The sequence below is a fragment of the Hyperolius riggenbachi genome, chromosome 10 (genome assembly GCF_040937935.1).
Source record: "Hyperolius riggenbachi isolate aHypRig1 chromosome 10, aHypRig1.pri, whole genome shotgun sequence".
Classification (NCBI taxonomy): domain Eukaryota; kingdom Metazoa; phylum Chordata; class Amphibia; order Anura; family Hyperoliidae; genus Hyperolius; species Hyperolius riggenbachi.
This window is the reverse complement of record NC_090655.1, coordinates 289,600,728-289,622,071: the sequence shown is the minus strand read 5'-3', so window position 1 is coordinate 289,622,071 and position 21,344 is coordinate 289,600,728. Positions and strand designations below refer to the sequence as shown.

Genomic DNA, 21,344 nt, shown 5'->3' with positions numbered 1-21,344 from the left:
TGGGAACGCAGATTTTAGTACCTAAACACACGATACAACATGTTTTCCGGGGTCGGACTCTGAGGCACATACAGATGATCCCGATCATCATCCTCATCATACAACTCTTCTCCTGAGTCTGACCCACCCACCACCTCTGCCACCCCAACATCCCCAGACACAGACCCCTCATCGTCCTCAACATTAACTTGGGATGCTGGCCTGAGCCCGACCTCCTCCTCCACATCAGGCCCCATCATCTCCTCAATGGCAGCCCTCATTAATCGCTCTGGCGCCGGACCGATGGACACAACGTTCTCCTCCGGGGAGGGCTGCTGCTGACCACTGGCTGCTGGGGTGGATGCTATAGCTTGCGTGGGGCGTTGGCTGTTGCTGTTGTTGGGAGTGCTGCTCACAGCGGAGGTCTCTGAGGAACTCATGGTGAGCTCATATAGTGGTTGACGGTGAGTGGAGTATTACTGATCCTAGCAATATACACACTGACTGGCAGAGTACGCAATGCTATATAGCGTGGCTGAGCGAGGTACACAGAGTGGCAGTAAACACAATGCTATATAGTCTGGCTGAGCGGTGTAGACAGAGTGGCAGTAAACACAATGCTATATAGTGTGGCTGAGCCGTGTACACAGAGTGGCAGTAAACAATGCTATATAGTGTGGCTGAGCCGTGTACACAGAGTGGCAGTAAACACAATGCTATATAGTCTGGCTGAGCGGTGTACACAGAGTGGCAGTAAACACAATGCTATATAGTCTGGCTGAGCGGTGTACACAGAGTGGCAGTAAACACAATGCTATATAGTGTGGCTGAGCCGTGTACACAGAGTGGCAGTAAACACAATGCTATATAGTCTGGCTGAGCGGTGTACACAGAGTGGCAGTAAACACAATGCTATATAGTGTGGCTGAGCCGTGTACACAGAGTGGCAGTAAACAATGCTATATAGTCTGGCTGAGCCGTGTACACAGAGTGGCAGTAAACACAATGCTATATAGTGTGGCTGAGCCGTGTACACAGAGTGGCAGTAAACACAATGCTATATAGTCTGGCTGAGCGGTGTACACAGAGTGGCAGTAAACACAATGCTATATAGTGTGGCTGAGCGAGCGGTGTACTACTGTTCCCAGCAGCGACACACAATGACTGGGGGGACCCTGGCTAGCCTGGCTGGAGAGAGAACTACCCTGCCTGCCTACCCAAAGCTAAACCCACAGACAAATGGCGGAGATATGACTTGTTTCTGGTATTTATTTACCCGAACCACGTGACCGTTCGGCCAATCAGAGCGCGTTCGGGTCCGAACCACGTGACCCGTTCGGCCAATCACAGCGCTAGCCGAACGTTCAGGGAACGTTAGGCCATGCGCTCTTAGTTCGGCCATGTGGCCGAACGGTTTGGCCGAGCACCATCAGGTGTTCGGCCGAACTCGAACATCACCCGAACAGGGTGATGTTCTGCAGAACCCGAACAGTGGCGAACACTGTTCACCCAACACTATTTCTGATATTCACAAGTGGGGTTCCTAGGTAGCTTAAGATATGTCAGGTGACCTGCCGCAAGGCTTCCGCCTTGTAATCTGCACTATTAAGGATAACCACTGCACCCCCCTTATCCGCATTGCGTATAACCACCTCCCTGTTATTCTGCAGACTCTTAATGGCCCCAAACTCTGCTTTGGACAAATTGGACTTCTGCCGTTGATTGGCAGTACCAGCCAGCCCGACAAGTTCCCTCTCTACTAAGTCTTGAAAGATCTCAACAGGAGACATCCTAGGAGTCAACGGATAAAAATCTGGATTCTTTACCCTAATCGGAGTGCATTTATGACTGTAGTACATTTAATGCACATTTTTTGTATATATTTTTATATTAAAAAACTTTTATGTTATAAGGAACTACTTTCCCCTTTTTATCCTTAGTATTTTTGGAGGATTTGATTTAATTTTTAATGGAGCACTAATAAGATTGGCAGCGAAGATTTATTGACATTTCAAGGGAGGACTGAGTAACACTTTTGTATTGCAAAATAGTCATGCATACGTTGCTATGCCGAACAAGGAGTAAGCGCTGGAACGAGGAAGCTTGGACGCGCTATGTGATCTCTATGGTGAAGGGGCGGCTCCTTGAAGAGAGTGGATTGCTCATAAGAGGTGGGTAAAGACTGATGGGCAGCTCTGAAGAAGAGGGGCGTACCCCTTGAAACGTCAGCATCCATACGCCGAACGTACAGTGACGTCACTGAAAACTAATCCACCGCTGTGGAGCGCTTTACTTCCGCTACGGACAGACGCTAACTTGTCCGGTGGACTCAGCCCTGACACTACTACGCACCTTAGCCTCTCCGCACTTACGAATCTGGCCGGAACGGTGGCGGATTGTGGCGGGACGTGGAGCCGTGACTTTGCCTGAATCTCAGGAGGGTAACGTATGTGGAGTTGAGACATATGTACTGATTGAAGATTGGACACTGGGTCCGGTATTGCTAGGTTGGCATACGTATTGTGGAAGATATATTGAAGGAGTGATACTCATCATCTTGTCTAAGCTACATATAGCTCTATCTATTGTGCATGCCAATATCGTTCAATAACCTGTGTAAGAACAATATTTTTGCAAACGTGTTTTTTTGATTCTTTACTGGGATCCCTATTTTTGACCATTTTTTGAACACGGGCTCACTGCAGTGAGGCAGAGTGAGTGTTGTATGTGTTGAATGTATGTGGTTTAATGGGGAAGGTGCTGTAACACAATACGATATTTATAGCTTAGGATCAATTATCATTGGTTTAATTAATATTTGACGAATAAAGATTAATATCTTTTAGCGCTGTGGACATTTTATATAGACATAACATATAAGTGGTACTATGTCTGCTGGCACTGGCAGCCAGGGGAGGGGCAGCAAGGCCAAGAGGAGAGGGAGCAACATTGCTGCCACCGTCATCAGCAGTTCTGCCGCGTCAGTGTCCATTCCGCCGCTAGCCACTACCCATCCAGCTGTTAGGGGTAGTCACACTGCAGAGGCGCAGCAGCGTGCAGCGGCCATTTTCCAGCTGAGGGCGGATGAGCAGGCCACCACCAGCTCTACAACAGGGACCTCCACCCCCACCAGCACTCCTGTTCGCAGGAGCAGCAGCAGCCGCCCAGCAGTTCCTGGGGACTCGGTCATCACGTCGACCCCAGTGGGCAGCCTACCCTCAGTGAGCGCGCTTTTCACTCCAGGCACCACGATCACAATTAGCAGGGCTGTTACCAGCAGAGAGTTTGAGGAGGATATTTTGGGTGCATTGGGCTATGTGGAGGAGTCAAAGATGCAGATGTGGTTGTTGGGGGGGGGGGGGTCCTTGATCAGCATTGCAGACAGTGGCAGGAGCAGCATTGGGCGTGGAATGTGGGACCCACAGCCTGCTGCTTCATCTTCTGCCACTACCACCAGCTGCACCACTCAACCCTCAACCGCCACAGGGAGAAAAGCAGCAGCATCCCATTCAGGCCGCAGGGGAAACTTCACGTCCCCAATCTGGCGGTTTTTCACTCTGCCCTCATTGGACAGCAAGTTTGCCATATGCAATGTGCACAAACTAAAGCTGAGCAGAGGTTGTGACCCCTCCAAGTATGGCACCTCCAGCTTCATCACCAATCTGGCCAAAAAAACATTTTGTTGAGCATGAGGAGTTCAAGAGGCTGAAGCAAGCTGGCGCTGGCAGTGGTTAGTAGAGATGTCGCGAACGGTTCGCCTGCAAACGGTTCCAGGAAAACTTTGGGGGTTTTCGTTCGCCTGCAGCAGGCGAACTTTTGCGGAAGTTCGATTCGCCCCATAATGCACTATGAGGGTCAACTTTGACCCTCTGCATCACAGTCAGCAGGCACATTGTAGCCATTCAGGCTACACTAAGCCCTGGAGCCCCCCCCTTATATAAGGCAGGCTGCGGCGGCCATTAGCCTCACTCGTGTGCCTGCTAGAGACAGAATAGGGACAGCTGCTGCAGACTTGTTCTTCTAGGGACAGATTAGTTAGGTTCTGGCTGATTGTTATTGCTTTTATAGCACCCCTCAATAGCTCTTTTCAGAACTCATCCTGTACTTTTTTTTTTTTTCTGTGTGTCAAACTGACACTTTTGTTGCATGCACAGCCTTGCTAATTGATAGTGTGTGTGCCACTGCCAGCAGCCCAGCACATTTAGTGACTGACTGCCTGTGTGTGTGACAGGGAGCTGCACATTGTACTACCCAGTACTGCATATACCCAGTACCTGTTGTGTTTACTTAACCCACCTCATCACTGCATATACCTAGCTTTGTGTTGAGTGAACCCAGCTCACTGCATCTAACTACCTGTTGTGTTGAGTGAACCCACCTCACTGCATCTAAGTACCTTTACTGTTCAGTGAACCCGGCTCACTACATCTAACTACCTGTTGTGTTGAGTGAACCCACCTCACTGCATCTAAGTACCTTTACTGTTCAGTGAACCCAGCTCACTGCATCTTACTACCTGTTGTGTTCAGTGAACCCAGCTCACTGCATCTAACTACCTGTTGTGTTGAGTGAACCCACCTCACTGCATCTAAGTACCTTTACTGTTCAGTGAACCCAGCTCACTGCATCTTACTACCTGTTGTGTTCAGTGAACCCAGCTCACTGCATCTTACTACCTGTTGTGTTGAGTGAACCCACCTCACTGCATCTAAGTACCTTTACTGTTCAGTGAACCCGGCTCACTGCATCTAACTACCTGTTGTGTTGAGTGAACCCACCTCACTGCATCTAAGTACCTTTACTGTTCAGTGAACCCAGCTCACTGCATCTTACTACCTGTTGTGTTCAGTGAACCCAGCTCACTGCATCTAACTACCTGTTGTGTTCAGTGAACCCACCTCACTGCATCTAAGTACCTTTGCTGTTCAGTGAACCCAGCTCACTGCATCTTACTACCTGTTGTGTTCAGTGAACCCAGATCACTGCATCTAAGTACCTTTATTGTTCAGTGAACCCAGCTCACTGCATCCAACTACCTGTTGTGTTGAGTGAACCCACCTCGCTGCATCTAAGTACCTTTACTGTTCAGTGAACCCAGCTCACTGCATCTTACTACCTGTTGTGTTCAGTGAACCCAGCTCACTGCATCTAACTACCTGTTGTGTTGAGTGAACCCACCTCACTGCATCTAAGTACCTTTACTGTTCAGTGAACCCAGCTCACTGCATCTTACTACCTGTTGTGTTCAGTGAACCCAGCTCACTGCATTCAACTACCTGTTGTGCTGAGTGAACCCACCTCACTGCATCTAAGTACCTTTACTGTTCAGTGAACCCAGCTCACTGCATCTTACTACCTGTTGTGTTCAGTGAACCCAGCTCACTGCATCTAAGTACCTTTATTGTTCAGTGAACCCAGCTCACTGCATCTAACTACCTGTTGTGTTGAGTGAACCCACCTCACTGCATATACCTAGCATCCCCCCGAGATGGACAAAATGGACAAACCAGGTAGAGGAAGAGGTAGAGGCAGACCCAGAGGAAGGCCACCAGGCACCGGCAGGTCTGTGCGAGGTGGTGTTGCTGTGATTTCGTGCAGACCTGGCACAAAATACAGTGCTCAGAAGAAGGCACGTGCCATCACTTCCCAAAATCGTGAGGAGGTGCTTGAGTATTTAACACAGAACACCTCATTTCCCGCAGCCACCAGCGCTACAACAAGCACCACATCCGCTGCATTTGACACTTTGCAGGAGTTATTTGGTGGTGGTGGTGAAATCACTGATTCCCAGCCACTACTGCAACAACAAGAAGAAGGCGCAGGTACACCACCTCCTACGTCTGAGTTAGGTGGCGATAGTATGGACGTAACGTGTGAGGAGGGGGATGATGAACCACCTGAAGTTGGTGCAGTTGAGGAGGTGTCTGAGGAAAGCGCAGCTGGCCAGGAGGATTATGATGACGATTATACGGATACCACATATGTTCCCGGTAGAAGAGATGACCAGGGGACAGTTCAGAGGAGGAGTCAGAGAGGAGTAGGAGGAGACGACTCCATGATAGAAGCAGAGGGAGCTCGTCTTTAGAAACAGCTGGGGGCAGTGTCCGGCGCCATGTATCGCCAGCTATGGACACCCAGCCAACATGCCCTTCAACGTCAGCTGCTGATGCCACCGTAGCACCATCAACCCAGGGGGGCTCAGCGGTTTGGAAATTTTTTCACATGTGTGTCTCAGATCGGAGCAAAGCCATCTGTTGTCTCTGCCAGCAAAAATTGAGCCGTGGTAAGGCCAACTCTCACGTAGGGACAAGTGCCTTACGAAGGCACCTGGAGAGAAGGCACAAACAGCTATGGCAAGAACACCTGAGGAAAAGCAGCACCCTTCAAAAGACAAGCCACCCTCCTTCTCCTCTTCATCCTTCAGGTGCATTGTCTTCATCCACTTTCTCCCTTGCACCTTCACAGTCACCCTCCTCCACACCGCCTCTTCCTTTGAGCGGTTCCTTCTCCTCTGCCCACAGCTGTACCCAGCTGTCCGTGAAGGAAATATTTGAGCGTAAGAAGCAAATGTCTGCCAGTCACCCTCTTGCCCGGCGTCTGACAGCTGGCGTGGCGGAACTATTAGCTCGCCAGCTATTACCATACAAGCTGGTGGAGTCGGAGGCTTTCCGTAAGTTTGTGGCCATTGGTACACCGCAGTCGAAGATACCAGGCCGCAATTATTTTTCACAAAAGGCCATACCCAAACTGTACCGTGCAGTTGAGAGGCAAGTGGTGTCATCTCTGGCACACAGCGTTGGGTCAAGGGTCCACCTGACCACGGATGCCTGGTCTGCCAAGCACGGGCAGGGCCACTACATTCCATACACAGCCCATTGGGTCAACCTGGTGACCGATGGCAGCAAGCAGGGAGTACATGGCTGCGCAGCAGACCGACTTGTCACACCTCCACGGCTTGCAGGCAGGCCTCCTGCCACCTCCTCTCCACCTGCTACCACCGCTTCGCTGTCGTCATCCTCCTCCTCCTTCTTGGCTGGTGCCGCGATCTCCTCTCCAGCTACACAGCCCCAGCACCCCAGGGCCTATGCTGCATGCCAGGTACGACGGTGTCACGCAGTGTTAGACATGTCTTACCTGAAAGTGGAGAGTCACACTGGAGCAGCTTTCCTGGCTGCTCTTAACAAACAGGTGGAGCAATGGCTGACCCCGCACAAGCTTGAGATCGGCAACGTGGTGTGTGACAACGGCAGCAATCTCATTGCTGCGTTGAATTTGGGAAAGCTGACACACATACCCTGCATGGCACATGTGCTGAATCTGGTCGTGCAAAGATTTGTGTCCAAGTACCCAGGCTTAGAGGACGTCCTGAAGCAGGCCAGGAAGTTGTGTGGGCATTTCAGGCGCTCTTACAAGGCCATGGCACGCTTTGCGAACATTCAGCGTAGAAACAACTTGCCGGTGAGACGCCTGATTTGCGATAGCCCGACTCACTGGAATTCCACCCTGCTGATGTTCTCTCGCCTGCTAGACCAGGAGAAAGCCGTCACCCAGTACCTGTATAATTACAGTACAAGGACACAATCTGGGAGGATGGGGATGTTGTGGCCCAACAACTGGACACTGATGCGAAATGCATGCAGGGTCATGGAGCCCTTTGAGGAGGTGACCAAACTGGTGAGTCGCGATGAGGGCACCATCAGCGACTTGATCCCCTACGCCTACTTCCTGGAGCGTGCCGTGCGTAGAGTGGTGGATACAGCTGTGGAGGAGCGTGAAAAAGAAGAGTTACGGCTGCTCCACGTTCCCGTGGTATTGTTCGTGGCTGGGGGGAGGAAGAGGAGTTGCATCCCATCACTGAGGAAGAGCAAGAGGAGATGGAGAGTACGTCTGCATCCAGCTTTGTGCAGATGTCCTCTTTCATGTTGTCCAGCCTGTTGAGGGACCCCCGTATCAAAAAACTTAAGGCAAATGACCTGTACTGGGTGGCCACGCTACTAGACCCTCGGTACAGGCACAAAGTGGCGGACCTGTTACCAACTCAACACAAGGCGGAAAGGATGCAGCACTTGCAGAACAAGCTGTCGATGATGCTTTACAATGCATTTAAGGGTGATGTGGCTGCACAACGCAATCAAGGTACCACTGGCAGTAACCCTCCTCCTCCCAAGTCCACGCAGGCAAGGACAGGATGCTCCAGCGATCTCAGGGTGATGTCGGACATGCGGACATTCTTTAGTCCAACTCCTCACCATAGTCCTTCCGGATCCACCCTCCACCAACGCCTGGACCGGCAGGTAGCCGAGTACCTGGCCTTGAGTGTGGATGTAGACACTGCGAAAAGCAACGATGAACCCTTGGACTATTGGTTGCGCAGGCTTGACCTGTGGCCAGAGCTGTCCCAATTTGCCATACAACTTCTCTCGCCCTGCCACAAGCGTCCTGTTAGAAAGGACCTTCAGTGCAGCTGGAGGCATAGTTACTTAGAAGAGAAGTCGCCTAAGTCACGACAGTGTTCAGTACCTGACCTTTATCAAAATGAATGAGGAATGGATCACGGAGGGCTACTGCACGACCGAAGACTAAGTCAGTCCCCACACACAGCATCTCTGCCTGCAGGCCGCTTGCCTTCTCCCCCACCACCAACAGGGTCCAGGACTCTAGGCGGATTCCTGAATTTTTAAGGCCGCTGCTAGCAGCGGCCGCTACACTAATTTTTCTGGTGCGTGTACATGCCTGGCTAATTTTTGTGGCTGCACTGCGGGCGGCTGCAACAAAAAAACAAAAGGCATGTACATGTGCCCATCCCCCTTTGTGATCATTACCGTGAAGGGGCTTGCGTATCACAATGGAGCAATGACCGCCGGATATATGAGTTTCTCGGGTGGGGGTGGCACACAAAAGATAATAAGGTCATTGCTTCATTGTGGTCAGACCAAATTTGATCAGCTGGACAGTCACTGTTGTTCTATCATTAAGCTACCACAGCCCGGCGACCATATGCGCTTAAAAACTGCCACGGCCTACACTCTGGTCACTACGCAAACAGCTGTTTGCGGTGCGTTGCACAGTGAGTTTGGTGTGTCAGTGTGAAGCAGAACTCTAATTACACTCCCTGATTGATGTATACACATGCAAGATGTTTGAAAGCACGTTAGGCCTGCAATTTAGCATTCAATGTGATTTCTGCCCTTAAAACGCTGCATTGCGTCACATCCAGATTTTTCCCCGGGACTTTGGACATGTATCCCACTCCGCCATGCCCCCCTCCAGGTGTTAGACCCCTTGAAACATCTTTTCCATCACTTTTGTGGCCAGCATAATTTTTTTCTATTTTTCAAAGTTCGCCTCCCCATTGAAGTCTATTGCAGTTCGCAAACTTTTACGCGAACCGAACCTTCCGCGAAGGTTCGCGAACCGAAAATCGGAGGTTTGTGACATCTCTAGTGGTTAGACTCAGAGCACCACAACCCCCTCTGCCACTCCTGCCGACACTGAGGCCTGTTCAGGCAGCCAGTCCTCAGTGCAAAGAAAAGAGATGGCACTCCACTGCAGTGCTGGTCGTAATGGAAAAATCTACGCTTACGGATCATTTCGCGTAATTTTACGCTATTACGCATTACGCAATTACGGTTACGGCGTAGGAGATTATCTACGGTACATCGCTGTAATTACGCGTAAACTTACGACGTTACGCGTAAGAATACCGTAAACTGTTCATTGCACTTCGCATCTCCGCGTAGCTATCGTAGCCGTATACGTAACATTATGCTCGCATGCGGATTTTCTTTACGCGTTACCCGTGATTGTACCGCGCATGCGCTTACCGGATTGCCAACGATGCGTATGTTGTAGGCGGCAAGCGTACAACCATACGTATCCGTTCCGTAGCAACTGCGCACGCGCATGCGTACTTTGCCTCCGCAGGCGTACGTACACGCGTACGTCACAAGCGGAAGTTTTGATTGGCTGATGCGTAGAGACAGGAAGTTGGCCAGAGCAGGCGCCGGCAAACGCGTGGAGAGGACGCATCACAGGAATCAGAGACACAGCACTGCCATCAACCATCCACCATGCCTCCTAAGATTCCCCTCAGGATGAAAGAGATGATAATTGAGGTAACTTAAGCAATCTATTAACAGAATGTATAGTTTTTGGCTACTGTTTCTGACTGCATTTCTCTAATCTTTATATGTCCCATCATGTAAAAGGATATCATAGGTGTTAGTGTAGTAGAGAATTGTTTTTAGTTTATCTCTGTAACTTTGCATTTGTAGCAGTACTGTTAATAGTAGAGTGAGACATATTCACTACAGTGACCTGTTTTTTCTGGTTCCAACCTGGGACAAGTGAAGGTGGGGGGTGGGCTGTGGACGGCTGGGGAGGGGGTCGCAGCGCGCCGGAAAACGGGCCTGGGGGGCGCGTGCGGCGCGCATAGTGCGGGGCGCACTATGCGCGCCGCACACGCCCCCCAGGCCCGTTTGTTTTCTGCTAAAATGTGGCCTAAATTGCGTTTGTTTTCTGCTAAAATTTGGCCTAAATTGCGTTTGTTTTCTGCTAAAATGTCTATATTTGCTGCTTTGGGGTTGCGGTTACGCTCCGCCCATACAATGTCATGACCACGCCCATTTTTTGGCGCCCCGCCAAAAAATGGGTGTGGTCATGACATTGTATGGGTGGAGCGTAACCGTAACCCCAAAGCAGCAAATATAGACATTTTAGCAGAAAACAAACGCAATTTAGGCCAAATTTTAGCAGAAAACAAACGCAATTTAGGCCACATTTTAGCAGAAAACAAACGCACTTTGGGCCACATTTCAGCAGAAAATGAACGCACTTTGGGCTGCATTTCAGCAGAAAATAAACGCAATTTGGGCCACATTTCAGCAGAAAGTAAACGCAATTTGGGCCATATTTTAGCAGAAAACAAACTCAATTTAGGCCACATTTTAGCAGGGAAAAAAATCGCAATTTGGGCCACATTTCAGGCAAGCATCACGCAAGGCCTTTCAGCCCGCACGTCATCCCCAATCCAACCAAAAACAGTATTGCCAGGCACAACAGCCAGTAGAGGAGAATTGAGAATCCAGGTGAGAGGTGTCTACCATATTAAGGGGGCATTCTGCCTATTTATGTGAAATCCTGTCTATTTATGTGCCTCATGACTGCTGAATTTGTCTTGTTGGGTGCCTCATGATTGCTGAATTCGTCTTGTTGAAGGCCTCACGATTTTTTGGGGGCCTCAAGATTGCTGAATGTCTTGTTGGGGGCCTCATGATTTGTTGGGGGCCTCATGATTGCTGAATTTGTCTTGTTGGGGGCAACATGATTGCTGAATTTGTCTTGTTGGGGGTCTCAAGATTGCTGAATGTGTCTTGTTGGGAGCCTGATGATTTCTTGGGGGCCTCATGATTGCTACATTTGTCTTGTTGGGGGCCTCTGGGAAAAGCTGAATCATTATCCTATGAGACAATAGCATTAAACCTACATTTTTGCTTTTTAAAACGGAAAATAAAACTGTGAGGTTCTAAAAAACGAATACATTTTTCAGGAGTAGGATGAAAGAAATTGTTTATCTTCACAGTTTATTTGCAACTTGGATTTTCAATAATGTTCATGTATGAGTTAAAACGTTTGTATGAAGTTTTAAATTGCTGTTGCCACTTTGCGATAGATAAATTGACTTTTGGGTTGCAGTTTGGGCAGTCGGCCTCCAAAAGTTTCGCCACCACTGTCCTAATCTAATGTCCCACATTGCTAAGTAAACGAAAATTTGTCGCCACCCATGGCCACACCCACATTCTGGTCCATGGCCGCACCCATTTTTGGGGGCGGCGCGTACGTGCGCCGCACAACATAACCCTCAGGTTTTTCGGCGTACACATCTTCTCTAAAATTTGCGGCGCACCACTTCTTCCCTGCCTTTTTGCACCCCCCCCCCCTGGAAAATTTTGTGCGGACGCCCATGGCTATGAACTGGCACAAAGTCTATAGACGCCGCGGCCAGTTCATGGAATCCATTCAATTATATATTTGATGCTTGCTGTCACAGGATCTTCTCTGTCAGTCCAATCACACATGAAATGAAATGATGTAGTTATTATGGCTAGCAATGTCAGCAGTTATAGGTGGCACTAGTCATCGTTGATCCCTAGTATCTGCCCGAAGTCATAGTTGGTTGCTTCCCACAATTTTTGAAAACTGTCATTATGAATAATATTATAATCTTTTACATTATGCTGTAAGTAAGAAGATTCTTAATTAATGAAGGTATAATACAGTGGTCATTAATACTGTAATATTTCTTTTCCAGGAATTTACAAGAGGCCGGTACGACCTCACCACCGCGAGGGAGAAGCGGGACGTGGTGAGAAGGGTGCAGGGGATCCTGAGGGCCGAGTACCGGCGGGACCTCACCACCAAGCAGGTCCAAATGCTCTGGAGCGACCTAAAGAGGAGGGACCAGGACCTGCTCAGGCGGGTGGTTGCTCAAATTGGATGTAAGTCAGCAAACTATTAGTTTATGTATGTCTATTTTGGGGTTTATATGCTGTATGTATTTATCCTAAAAAATAATTCCATGGGCTGAATACTATAGAGTTGTGCAGTATGTACAGTTAAAGTATATATCCGTAAGGTATTCACAGTGCAGCACTTTTCCCACATTTTGTTTTGTTAGGGGCTTATTCCAAAATGGGTTAAAACATATTATTTTGTGCTCCTGTGTGGGCATAGTGATGATATTTGTGCAATATGTACTGATTATACTGCATTCATGCAAATAAAGTTATTAAAAAAAAATGGGCCCCTAGGCTTAACATTGGTTTTTGATAACCACTGATGATCAATTAACTTTTTTTTTTTTTTAGAAAAATTTGATAGGTGCTGTCGTCCATCTGGACCCTATATCCTCTCCAGGCACTAGGCAAGTGGCTAGGTTTGCCTTGTGGATGGTCCGGCTTTGTTGCACAGCAATTTTTTTTAAAGATCTCTCCAGAGCTATTCAATCGTATTGAAGCCTAAGCTCTTGCTGGGCCACTCAAGGACATACACAGAGTTGTCTCGGAGCCACACCATTGATATCTTGACTGTGTGCCCAGGGTCGTATTCCTACTACAAGATGAACCATTGCCCCAGTCTGCGTTCCAAGTGCTCTCTTTAAAGTGATCCTTAAGCCTGTAAAAAAAAAAAAGATTTTGACTCAACTGTGGCTTCCCTGAGCCCCCTGCAGTCGATCGGTGCCCTCGCCGCCTCGCTCAGATCCTCCTGGACCCCACGACGACCACTTCCGGTTTCGCTGTCAGGAACCGACAGGCATTGGGAACGCGAGTGATTCTTCGTGTTCCCAGCAAAAATATCGCCCCCTATGCTACTATTACGTCCCGGAGGCCGCAATAGCCGCAAAGGATCACTTTAAAGCCTATCCTAGTTTTATTTTACTGTATTGAAGAGTCATATTCTTTCATGTATAATAAATACATTAAAGGAATAAGAATATGATTTTTTGTTCTGTGTTTACAGTAAGGTCCTTATCAAAGTTCACTTGAAAATAGAAATAAAAGTAATTGTAGTTCAAACAATAAAGTTATTACTTTTTATCCATTTTATCATATATTTTGATTAAATTGTATTATTCATTACTCCTTACTACAGCTGCAAGTGGTGCCCGCACTGCCCGGCCCCGGGGATCCTCTGCACCCAGGCCTCCTTCTTCGTCAAGGGCCTCCTCACCTGGCCCCAGCCATCACAGCCAGAGGGCTTATCGTAGTCGAGCCAGGACACCGCTTTATGGTAAAATTCTCTTACTGTATGATTAACATTGCATACTATGGAAAAGCAAGTAAATGCTATGTTATATGTATTACATTACAGGTTCTTAATTTTAGGGATGATCAATGAGATTGAAATATGTACAAGTTGATGGATTGCTGGGTTTACCTATTTTGCACATTTTTTTCTACAGTTCCTCTATCAACATATACAAGGCTGAGCGGCCAGGTGAGGAGGCTGACGAAGACGAAGAGGAGGCATGAGCGGGAAATCCGCTTACTGAAGCAGCAGATGCTGGAGATGCGCCAGCATATGGCGAATGTGGAGGAGGAGGTCCGCCAGTTGAAGGGGACAGGGGGTAGGGTGGACTGAGGGGTTTTTTTTGGTTGTTTTTTTTGTTTATTTTTGTTGAACATTTTTACTGCTGGCAGGTGATGTAGCTGCTGCATGGTTTTTTGGCAGTTGGAAACAGCTGTAAACAGCTATTTCCCACAATGCAGCAAGGTTCACAGACAGGAAACTGCCAGGAGTACGTACTTTTCTTGTTTCTTGTGGGAGGGGTTTCACCACAATATCAGTCATACAGCGCCCCCTGATGGTCTGTTATTAAAAAGGAATAGATTTCTCATGTAAAAGGGGGTATCAGCTACTGATTGGGATACAGTTCAATTCTTGGTCAGAGTTTCTTTTAAAGAGACTCGGTAACAAAATAGCACAAACAGAGGAAAGAGGCGCCCTGGGATAATACAAGCGTTTAAAAACGGCTAAAAACAGTAGTTAATTTGAGGTAGCTTACCTCAATGACGAAATCTCTGCAAAGTATTACAAAAGATTTTATTAGCACAAGCGGCAACGCGTTTCACGGGTCACAGCCCGCTTCATCAGGCCAATTGCAGTGCCTATAACAGCAACATGCTGTTATAGGCACTGCAATTGGCCTGATGAAGCGGGCTGTGACCCGTGAAACGCGTTGCCGCTTGTGCTAATAAAATCTTTGGTAATACTTTGCAGAGATTTCGTCATTGAGGTAAGCTACCTCAAATTAACTACTGTTTTTAGCCGTTTTTAAAGAAAACCTGAACTGAAAATTAAAAGTCAAAATAAGCATACACAAGTCATACTTACCTTCCATGAAGTCTACTCCTCAGTGTCTTTCTCCTGTCCCGCGTCCTGTTTGTTCATTGTGATCAGGGGAATTTTCCGTCCTCCATTTTGAAAATGGCCATTACCCATAACAGCTTTCTGGTCAGCACACAGTTAAACTGTAACATCGCCCACTTGAGCCATGGAGAAACATAGACATTACCTGGTACATCAGTTTTCCTCTCAGCTATAACTGACAACAACTGATATTTTACTGACAGCAACTGATATATTTCAGATCTGACAAAATGTTGTCAGAACTGGAAGGGATTATTGTCAGAAGAAAATGGTGAGCTTCTGAGCGGAACTGATGGCAAGGTAACTATGTAATGTTCATTTGAAGTTACCTCATGTGTTTATTTTAAATATTTTTACTCAGTACAGGTTCTCTTTAAACGCTTTTATTATCCCAGGGCGCCTCTTTCCTCTGTTTGTGCTAAGTATACCCCCGAACAGACTCTGTTCGAGGGGTGGTGACACGCCACTAGTGGGTTCCCACAGTGGTGGTCTCATCCTTTTTTTCCACTAAGAGAGCGACCGTTCATCTGGTCCTGGCCAGGACCACCCCGAGTGGAGTCGGGTTTATTGTCTCCACCTGCTTCCTGTGGTTGGTTGCCCCCAGCAACCCTCCTTTGTGAGTAGTGCCTTTACTTCTCTCATCATATTGGTGTTATAAACATATTGCACTACTGGGCTCCCGTTTTGTCTCCTGTGTCTTTTCCTATAGGGTGCTGCATCACCCCTACCACTTTCGGTAACAAAATGTTCAGCAATACTTCTTCTATCCTATAAGTTCCTATACCTGTTCTAATGTGCTCTGTCTTACTGCAGCCTTTCCTAGTTACACAGTGGCTGTATTTTCTCTTTAAGAAAAAAAAAAGGAAAAAAAAAAAAGAAAAGAAAAACTTTTTACAAAAAATAAATGTTTTTCTTAAAAAAGGATAAGTTTCTTCTCTTTTGTTGTACGATCTCTGACACTGACACATTGTGTTGGACTAAATAATCGCAAAAGAAATGCAATGACATTGTTAATACAATGCATTTCTAAAACATATATTTATGCAGAATACTTAGTTGTATGTGTCACATTGCTTGTGTGATGCAATCCCTTAATTTTGTAGATCTTCTGTGTCCAACACAAAGCACCAGTGTGCAAAATAGACATTTAAAGTGTAAAGAGTATATGTAGCAATTATTCATTGCTTTTTAGTTCTCTTTTACAGCGCATGCAGGTTCAGGCTACTCTACTTTCTTCCTCCCCTCCTCTCTGTGGCACGCGTCATAGTGCACGGAACTATGATGCGATGCAGAGAGTCGGAAAATAATTCGAGGAGACAGAGACTGCGCATGCGCTGTAAGGACCCACAGACATCATTTTTCATGTTTCAGCTCTACTTTCTGTAGGAGCCATGTTTTCAATAGCATTGAGAGTGGGCATACCGGGATGGAGAGGGATTAAGAGAGGAAGTGTATACACTTCATATACACTTGGGTATACTTAAAGGGACTCCGAGCTCAAATTAAACACAAAATGAGAACCGGCGGATCCTGGCGACACTCGGGCCGAGTGTCGGGCTCCATCTTCCGCATACATCACGCGAAACGTCATTACGGCGTCCGGCGTCACAGTACGGCGCATGCGTGGTTTAATCGCGCATGCGCCGTACTGTCACGCCGGCCACCGTGATGACGCGAGGCGGCCGGCGTAATGACGTTACGCGTGATGTATGCGGAAGAAGGAGCCCGACACTCGGCCCAAGTGTCGCCAGGATCCGCCGGCCAACTACAGACCAACACTGGGCTACAGCAAAGCCCGGGTAAGTTCATATTTTGCGTTTCATTTGATCTTGGAGTCCCTTTAAAAACATACCCTGTGCCCCTGCTCAGTGTCCCTTTCAGGGGTTCTTTCTTTAGGGTGGGGGAGAAGAATTTGGGCCTGGTTTGCAGGCATTACAAAATACTTACCGAGCCTCCAGCGGCGTTTTGTAGCCTTCCTGAAGCTCCTAGCATGCTCCTATTGGCTTTCCGACGTACTCTGTTCACGGCAGCAGGCGTATCACTCGACTCTAGGCAGGTCAGGTAACACGCCGGCTTCCATGCAAGGAGGATTGCAGAAAGCCGCTAGGAGTTTCAGGAGGGCTGAAAGATTTTGCTGGAGGTTTCAGTGAATATTTTGGAGCAGGTTTGCGTTTTTTTCTGCTGGTGGTTCAAGTAAGCAACCGACAAGCACATGAATACGGCTTCAAGTGATCACAGCTGGTGGATATTGGGGACATATGTATATACAGTATATGTATAAATAAAATATATATATCTATATATATATATAGATATATATATATATATATATATATATGCATCTGATAATAAATCTCCATGCATGTATATCTGATACACATATAAATAGAGGTAGCCAGACCTCTCCATCCAGTTAAATATAGGTAGCCAGACCTAATCCCCCACCCTCCCAAGTAATTCATAGGTACCCAGACCTCTCCCATCTCCCCCCAGTAATCCATAGGTAACCAGACCTGAACCCCTTCCACCCTCCCCCCAGGAAATCATAGGTAACCAGACCTCTCCTCTTCCCCCCAGTAATCCATAGGTAACCAGACCTGAACCCCTTCCACCCTCCCCCCAGTAAATCATAGGTAACCAGACCTGAACCCCTTCCACCCTCCCCCCAGTAGTTCATAGGTAGCCAGACCTCTCCTCTTCCCCCCAGTAATCCATAGGTAACCAGACCTGAACCCCTTCCACCCTCCCCCCAGTAAATCATAGGTAACCAGACCTGAACCCCTTCCACCCTCCCCCCAGTAGTTCATAGGTAGCCAGACCTCTCCTCTTCCCCCCAGTAATCCATAGGTAACCAGACCTGAACCCCTTCCACCCTCCCCCCAATAATTCATAGGTAACCAGACCTGAACCCCTTCCACCCTGTCCCCAGTAAATCATAGGTAACCAGACCTGAACCCCTTCCACCCTCCCCCCAGTAGTTCATAGGTAGCCAGACCTCTCCTCTTCCCCCCAGTAATCCATAGGTAACCAGACCTGAACCCCTTCCACCCTCCCCCCAGTAAATCATAGGTAACCAGACCTGAACCCCTTCCACCCTCCCCCCAGAAATTCATAGGTAACCAGACCTGAACCCCTTCCACCCTCCCCCCAATAATTCATAGGTAACCAGACCTGAACCCCTTCCACCCTCCCCCCAGTAGTTCATAGGTAGCCAGACCTCTCCTCTTCCCCCCAGTAATCCATAGGTAACCAGACCTGAACCCCTTCCACCCTCCCCCCAGTAAATCATAGGTAACCAGACCTGAACCCCTTCCACCCTCCCCCCAGTAGTTCATAGGTAGCCAGACCTCTCCTCTTCCCCCCAGTAATCCATAGGTAACCAGACCTGAACCCCTTCCACCCTCCCCCCAGTAAATCATAGGTAACCAGACCTGAACCCCTTCCACCCTCCCCCCAGTAGTTCATAGGTAGCCAGACCTCTCCTCTTCCCCCCAGTAATCCATAGGTAACCAGACCTGAACCCCTTCCACCCTCCCCCCAGAAATTCATAGGTAACCAGACCTGAACCCCTTCCACCCTCCCCCCAATAATTCATAGGTAACCAGACCTGAACCCCTTCCACCCTCCCCCCAATAATTCATAGGTAACCAGACCTGAACCCCTTCCACCCTCCCTGAAGGAAATCATAGGTAACCAGACCTGAACCCCTTCCACCCTCCCCCCAGAAATTCATAGGTAACCAGACCTGAACCCCTTCCACCCTCCCCACAGTAGTTCATAGGTAGCCAGACCTCTCCTCTTCCCCCCAGTAATCCATAGGTAACCAGACCTGAACCCCTTCCACCCTCCCCCCAGAAATTCAGTTTCAGTATATTTTATTTTTTTTGGGAGTGCTCCATGACAGTGGGAACACTACTATCTATAATCAAAAGAAGGTGGTACATTATAATAAAAAGTGTGGAGTACCCTAACGGTGGGGACACCCAAGAAATTGAACAGGAACAGGTGAGTTTTTTGTTTTTGTTTTTTTTTTTTTTGTGTGGAGTGCTCCCTGACAGTGGGAACACTGCTATCTATAATCAAAAGAAGGTGGTACATTATAATAAAAAGTGTGGAGTACCCTAACGGTGGGGACACCCAAGAAATTGAACAGGAACAGGTGAGTTTTTTTTTTTTTTTTTGTGTGGAGTGCTCCCTGACAGTGGGAACGCTGCTATCTATAATCAAAAGAAGGTGGTACATTATAATAAAAAGTGTGGAGTACCCTAACGGTGGGGACACCCAAGAAATTGAACAGGAACAGGTGAGTTTTTTTTTTTTTTTTGTGTGGAGTGCTCCCTGACAGTGGGAACACTGCTATCTATAATCAAAAGAAGGTGGTACATTATAATAAAAAGTGTGGAGTACCCTAACGGTGGGGACACCCAAGAAATTGAACAGGAACAGGTGAGGTTTTTTTTTTTTTTTTTTTTTTTTTTGTGTGGAGTGCTCCCTGACAGTGGGAACACTGCTATCTATAATCAAAAGAAGGTGGTACATTATAATAAAAAGTGTGGAGTACCCTAACGGTGGGGACACCCAAGGAATTGAACAGGAACAGGTGAGTTTTTTTTTTTTTTTTTTTGTGTGGAGTGCTCCCTGACAGTGGGAACACTGCTATCTATAATCAAAAGAAGGTGGTACATTATAATAAAAAGTGTGGAGTACCCTAACGGTGGGGACACCCAAGAAATTGAACAGGAACAGGTGAGTTTTTTTTTTTTTTTTTGTGTGGAGTGCTCCCTGACAGTGGGAACGCTGCTATCTATAATCAAAAGAAGGTGGTACATTATAATAAAAAGTGTGGAGTACCCTAACGGTGGGGACACCCAAGAAATTGAACAGGAACAGGTGAGTTTTTTTTTTTTTTTTTTTTTTGTGGAGTGCTCCCTGACAGTGGGAACACAGCTATCTATAATCAAGAGAAGGTGGTAAATTATTTAAAAAAGTGCGGTGCACCCTAACGGTGGGGACACCAAGAAACTGAAAAAGAAAAAGGTGAGTTTTTTTTTTTAAGTCAGCAGAAGCCTTTTTGGTGGCAGGTAGTAGGCATTAGGCAAAGTCCTAGCTTGTGGCCCTGAGAGGAGCAGCGGCTCAGTCATATAGTAAGTTGACCATCACCCTCAGTAAGCCCAAGCCATTTTGGTGGCAGGTAGTAGGCAAAGTCCTAGCTTGTGGCCCTGAGAGGAGCATCGGCTCAGTCATATAGTAAGTTGACCATCACCCTCAGTAAGCCCAAGCCATTTTGGTGGCAGGTAGTAGGCAAAGTCCTAGCTTGTGGCCCTGAGAGGAGCATCGGCTCAGTCATATAGTAAGTTGACCATCACCCTCAGTAAGCCCAAGCCATTTTGGTGGCAGGTAGTAGGCAAAGTCCTAGCTTGTGGCCCTGAGAGGAGCATCGGCTCAGTCATATAGTAAGTTGACCATCACCCTCAGTAAGCCCAAGCCATTTTGGTGGCAGGTAGGAGGCAAAGTCCTAGCTTGTGGCCCTGAGAGGAGCATCGGCTCAGTCATATAGTAAGTTGACCATCACCCTCAGTAAACCCAAGCCATTTTGGTGGCAGGTAGTAGGCAAAGTCCTAGCTTGTGGCCCTGAGAGGAGCAGCGGCTCAGTCATATAGTAAGTTGACCATCACCCTCAGTAAACCCAAGCCATTTTGGTGGCAGGTAGTAGGCAAAGTCCTAGCTTGTGGCCCTGAGAGGAGCATCGGCTCAGTCATATAGTAAGTTGACCATCACCCTCAGTAAACCCAAGCCATTTTGGTGGCAGGTAGTAGGCAAAGTCCTAGCTTGTGGCCCTGAGAGGAGCAGCGGCTCAGTCATATAGTAAGTTGACCATCACCCTCAGTAAGCCCAAGCCATTTTGGTGGCAGGTAGGAGGCAAAGTCACCCGAAAGGTGGAAGACCAATAAACAAAACAGCAGCAACATCAGGGACACCAGTAAACATAGCAGGACATAGCAGTGCTCCATGAAAGTAGGAACACTGAAATACTTTTGCAGCAGGAGCAGAAAAAAAATGAAATTGTGCAGTGCACTCTAACGGTGTGAGCAACGATATCAATAACATTTTTTTTTATTTTTTTATTTTTTTTTTTAACCCTAGGGCTCCATAAGAGTGGGAAGACTGCTGTACCTTTGAATCAAATTGTGCAGTGCACCCTAATGTTGGGAACACAACTGAACATTAAATATTTAATGTTATCTTACAGACATATAGGTATATCAGAGGGAGTTTAAAGCGATCTCATTCAGTTTCTGTCTCTGAGGGCAGGGGCTGAGTATTCACCATCAATCCAGGACTGATTCATTTTTAAGAAGGTCAGTCTGTTCACTGAATCTGTAGACAAACAGGATCGCTTTTCAGTAACCACCCCACCTGCCGCACTGAATGCACGC

General features: G+C 47.6%; 1 protein-coding gene across 1 annotated transcript in view; it reads left to right on the top strand.

Moving 5' to 3' along the window:
* LOC137537289 (zinc finger protein 850-like) overlaps window positions 1–21,344 on the top strand; it is a 347,039-nt gene that overhangs the window by 307,095 nt on the left and 18,600 nt on the right. The window contains exons 7-8 of the mRNA XM_068259367.1: window positions 12,290–12,476; window positions 13,940–14,104. Of these exons, the coding sequence (XP_068115468.1) occupies window positions 12,290–12,476; window positions 13,940–14,104 (352 nt within the window). The remainder of the gene's footprint in view (window positions 1–12,289; window positions 12,477–13,939; window positions 14,105–21,344) is intronic.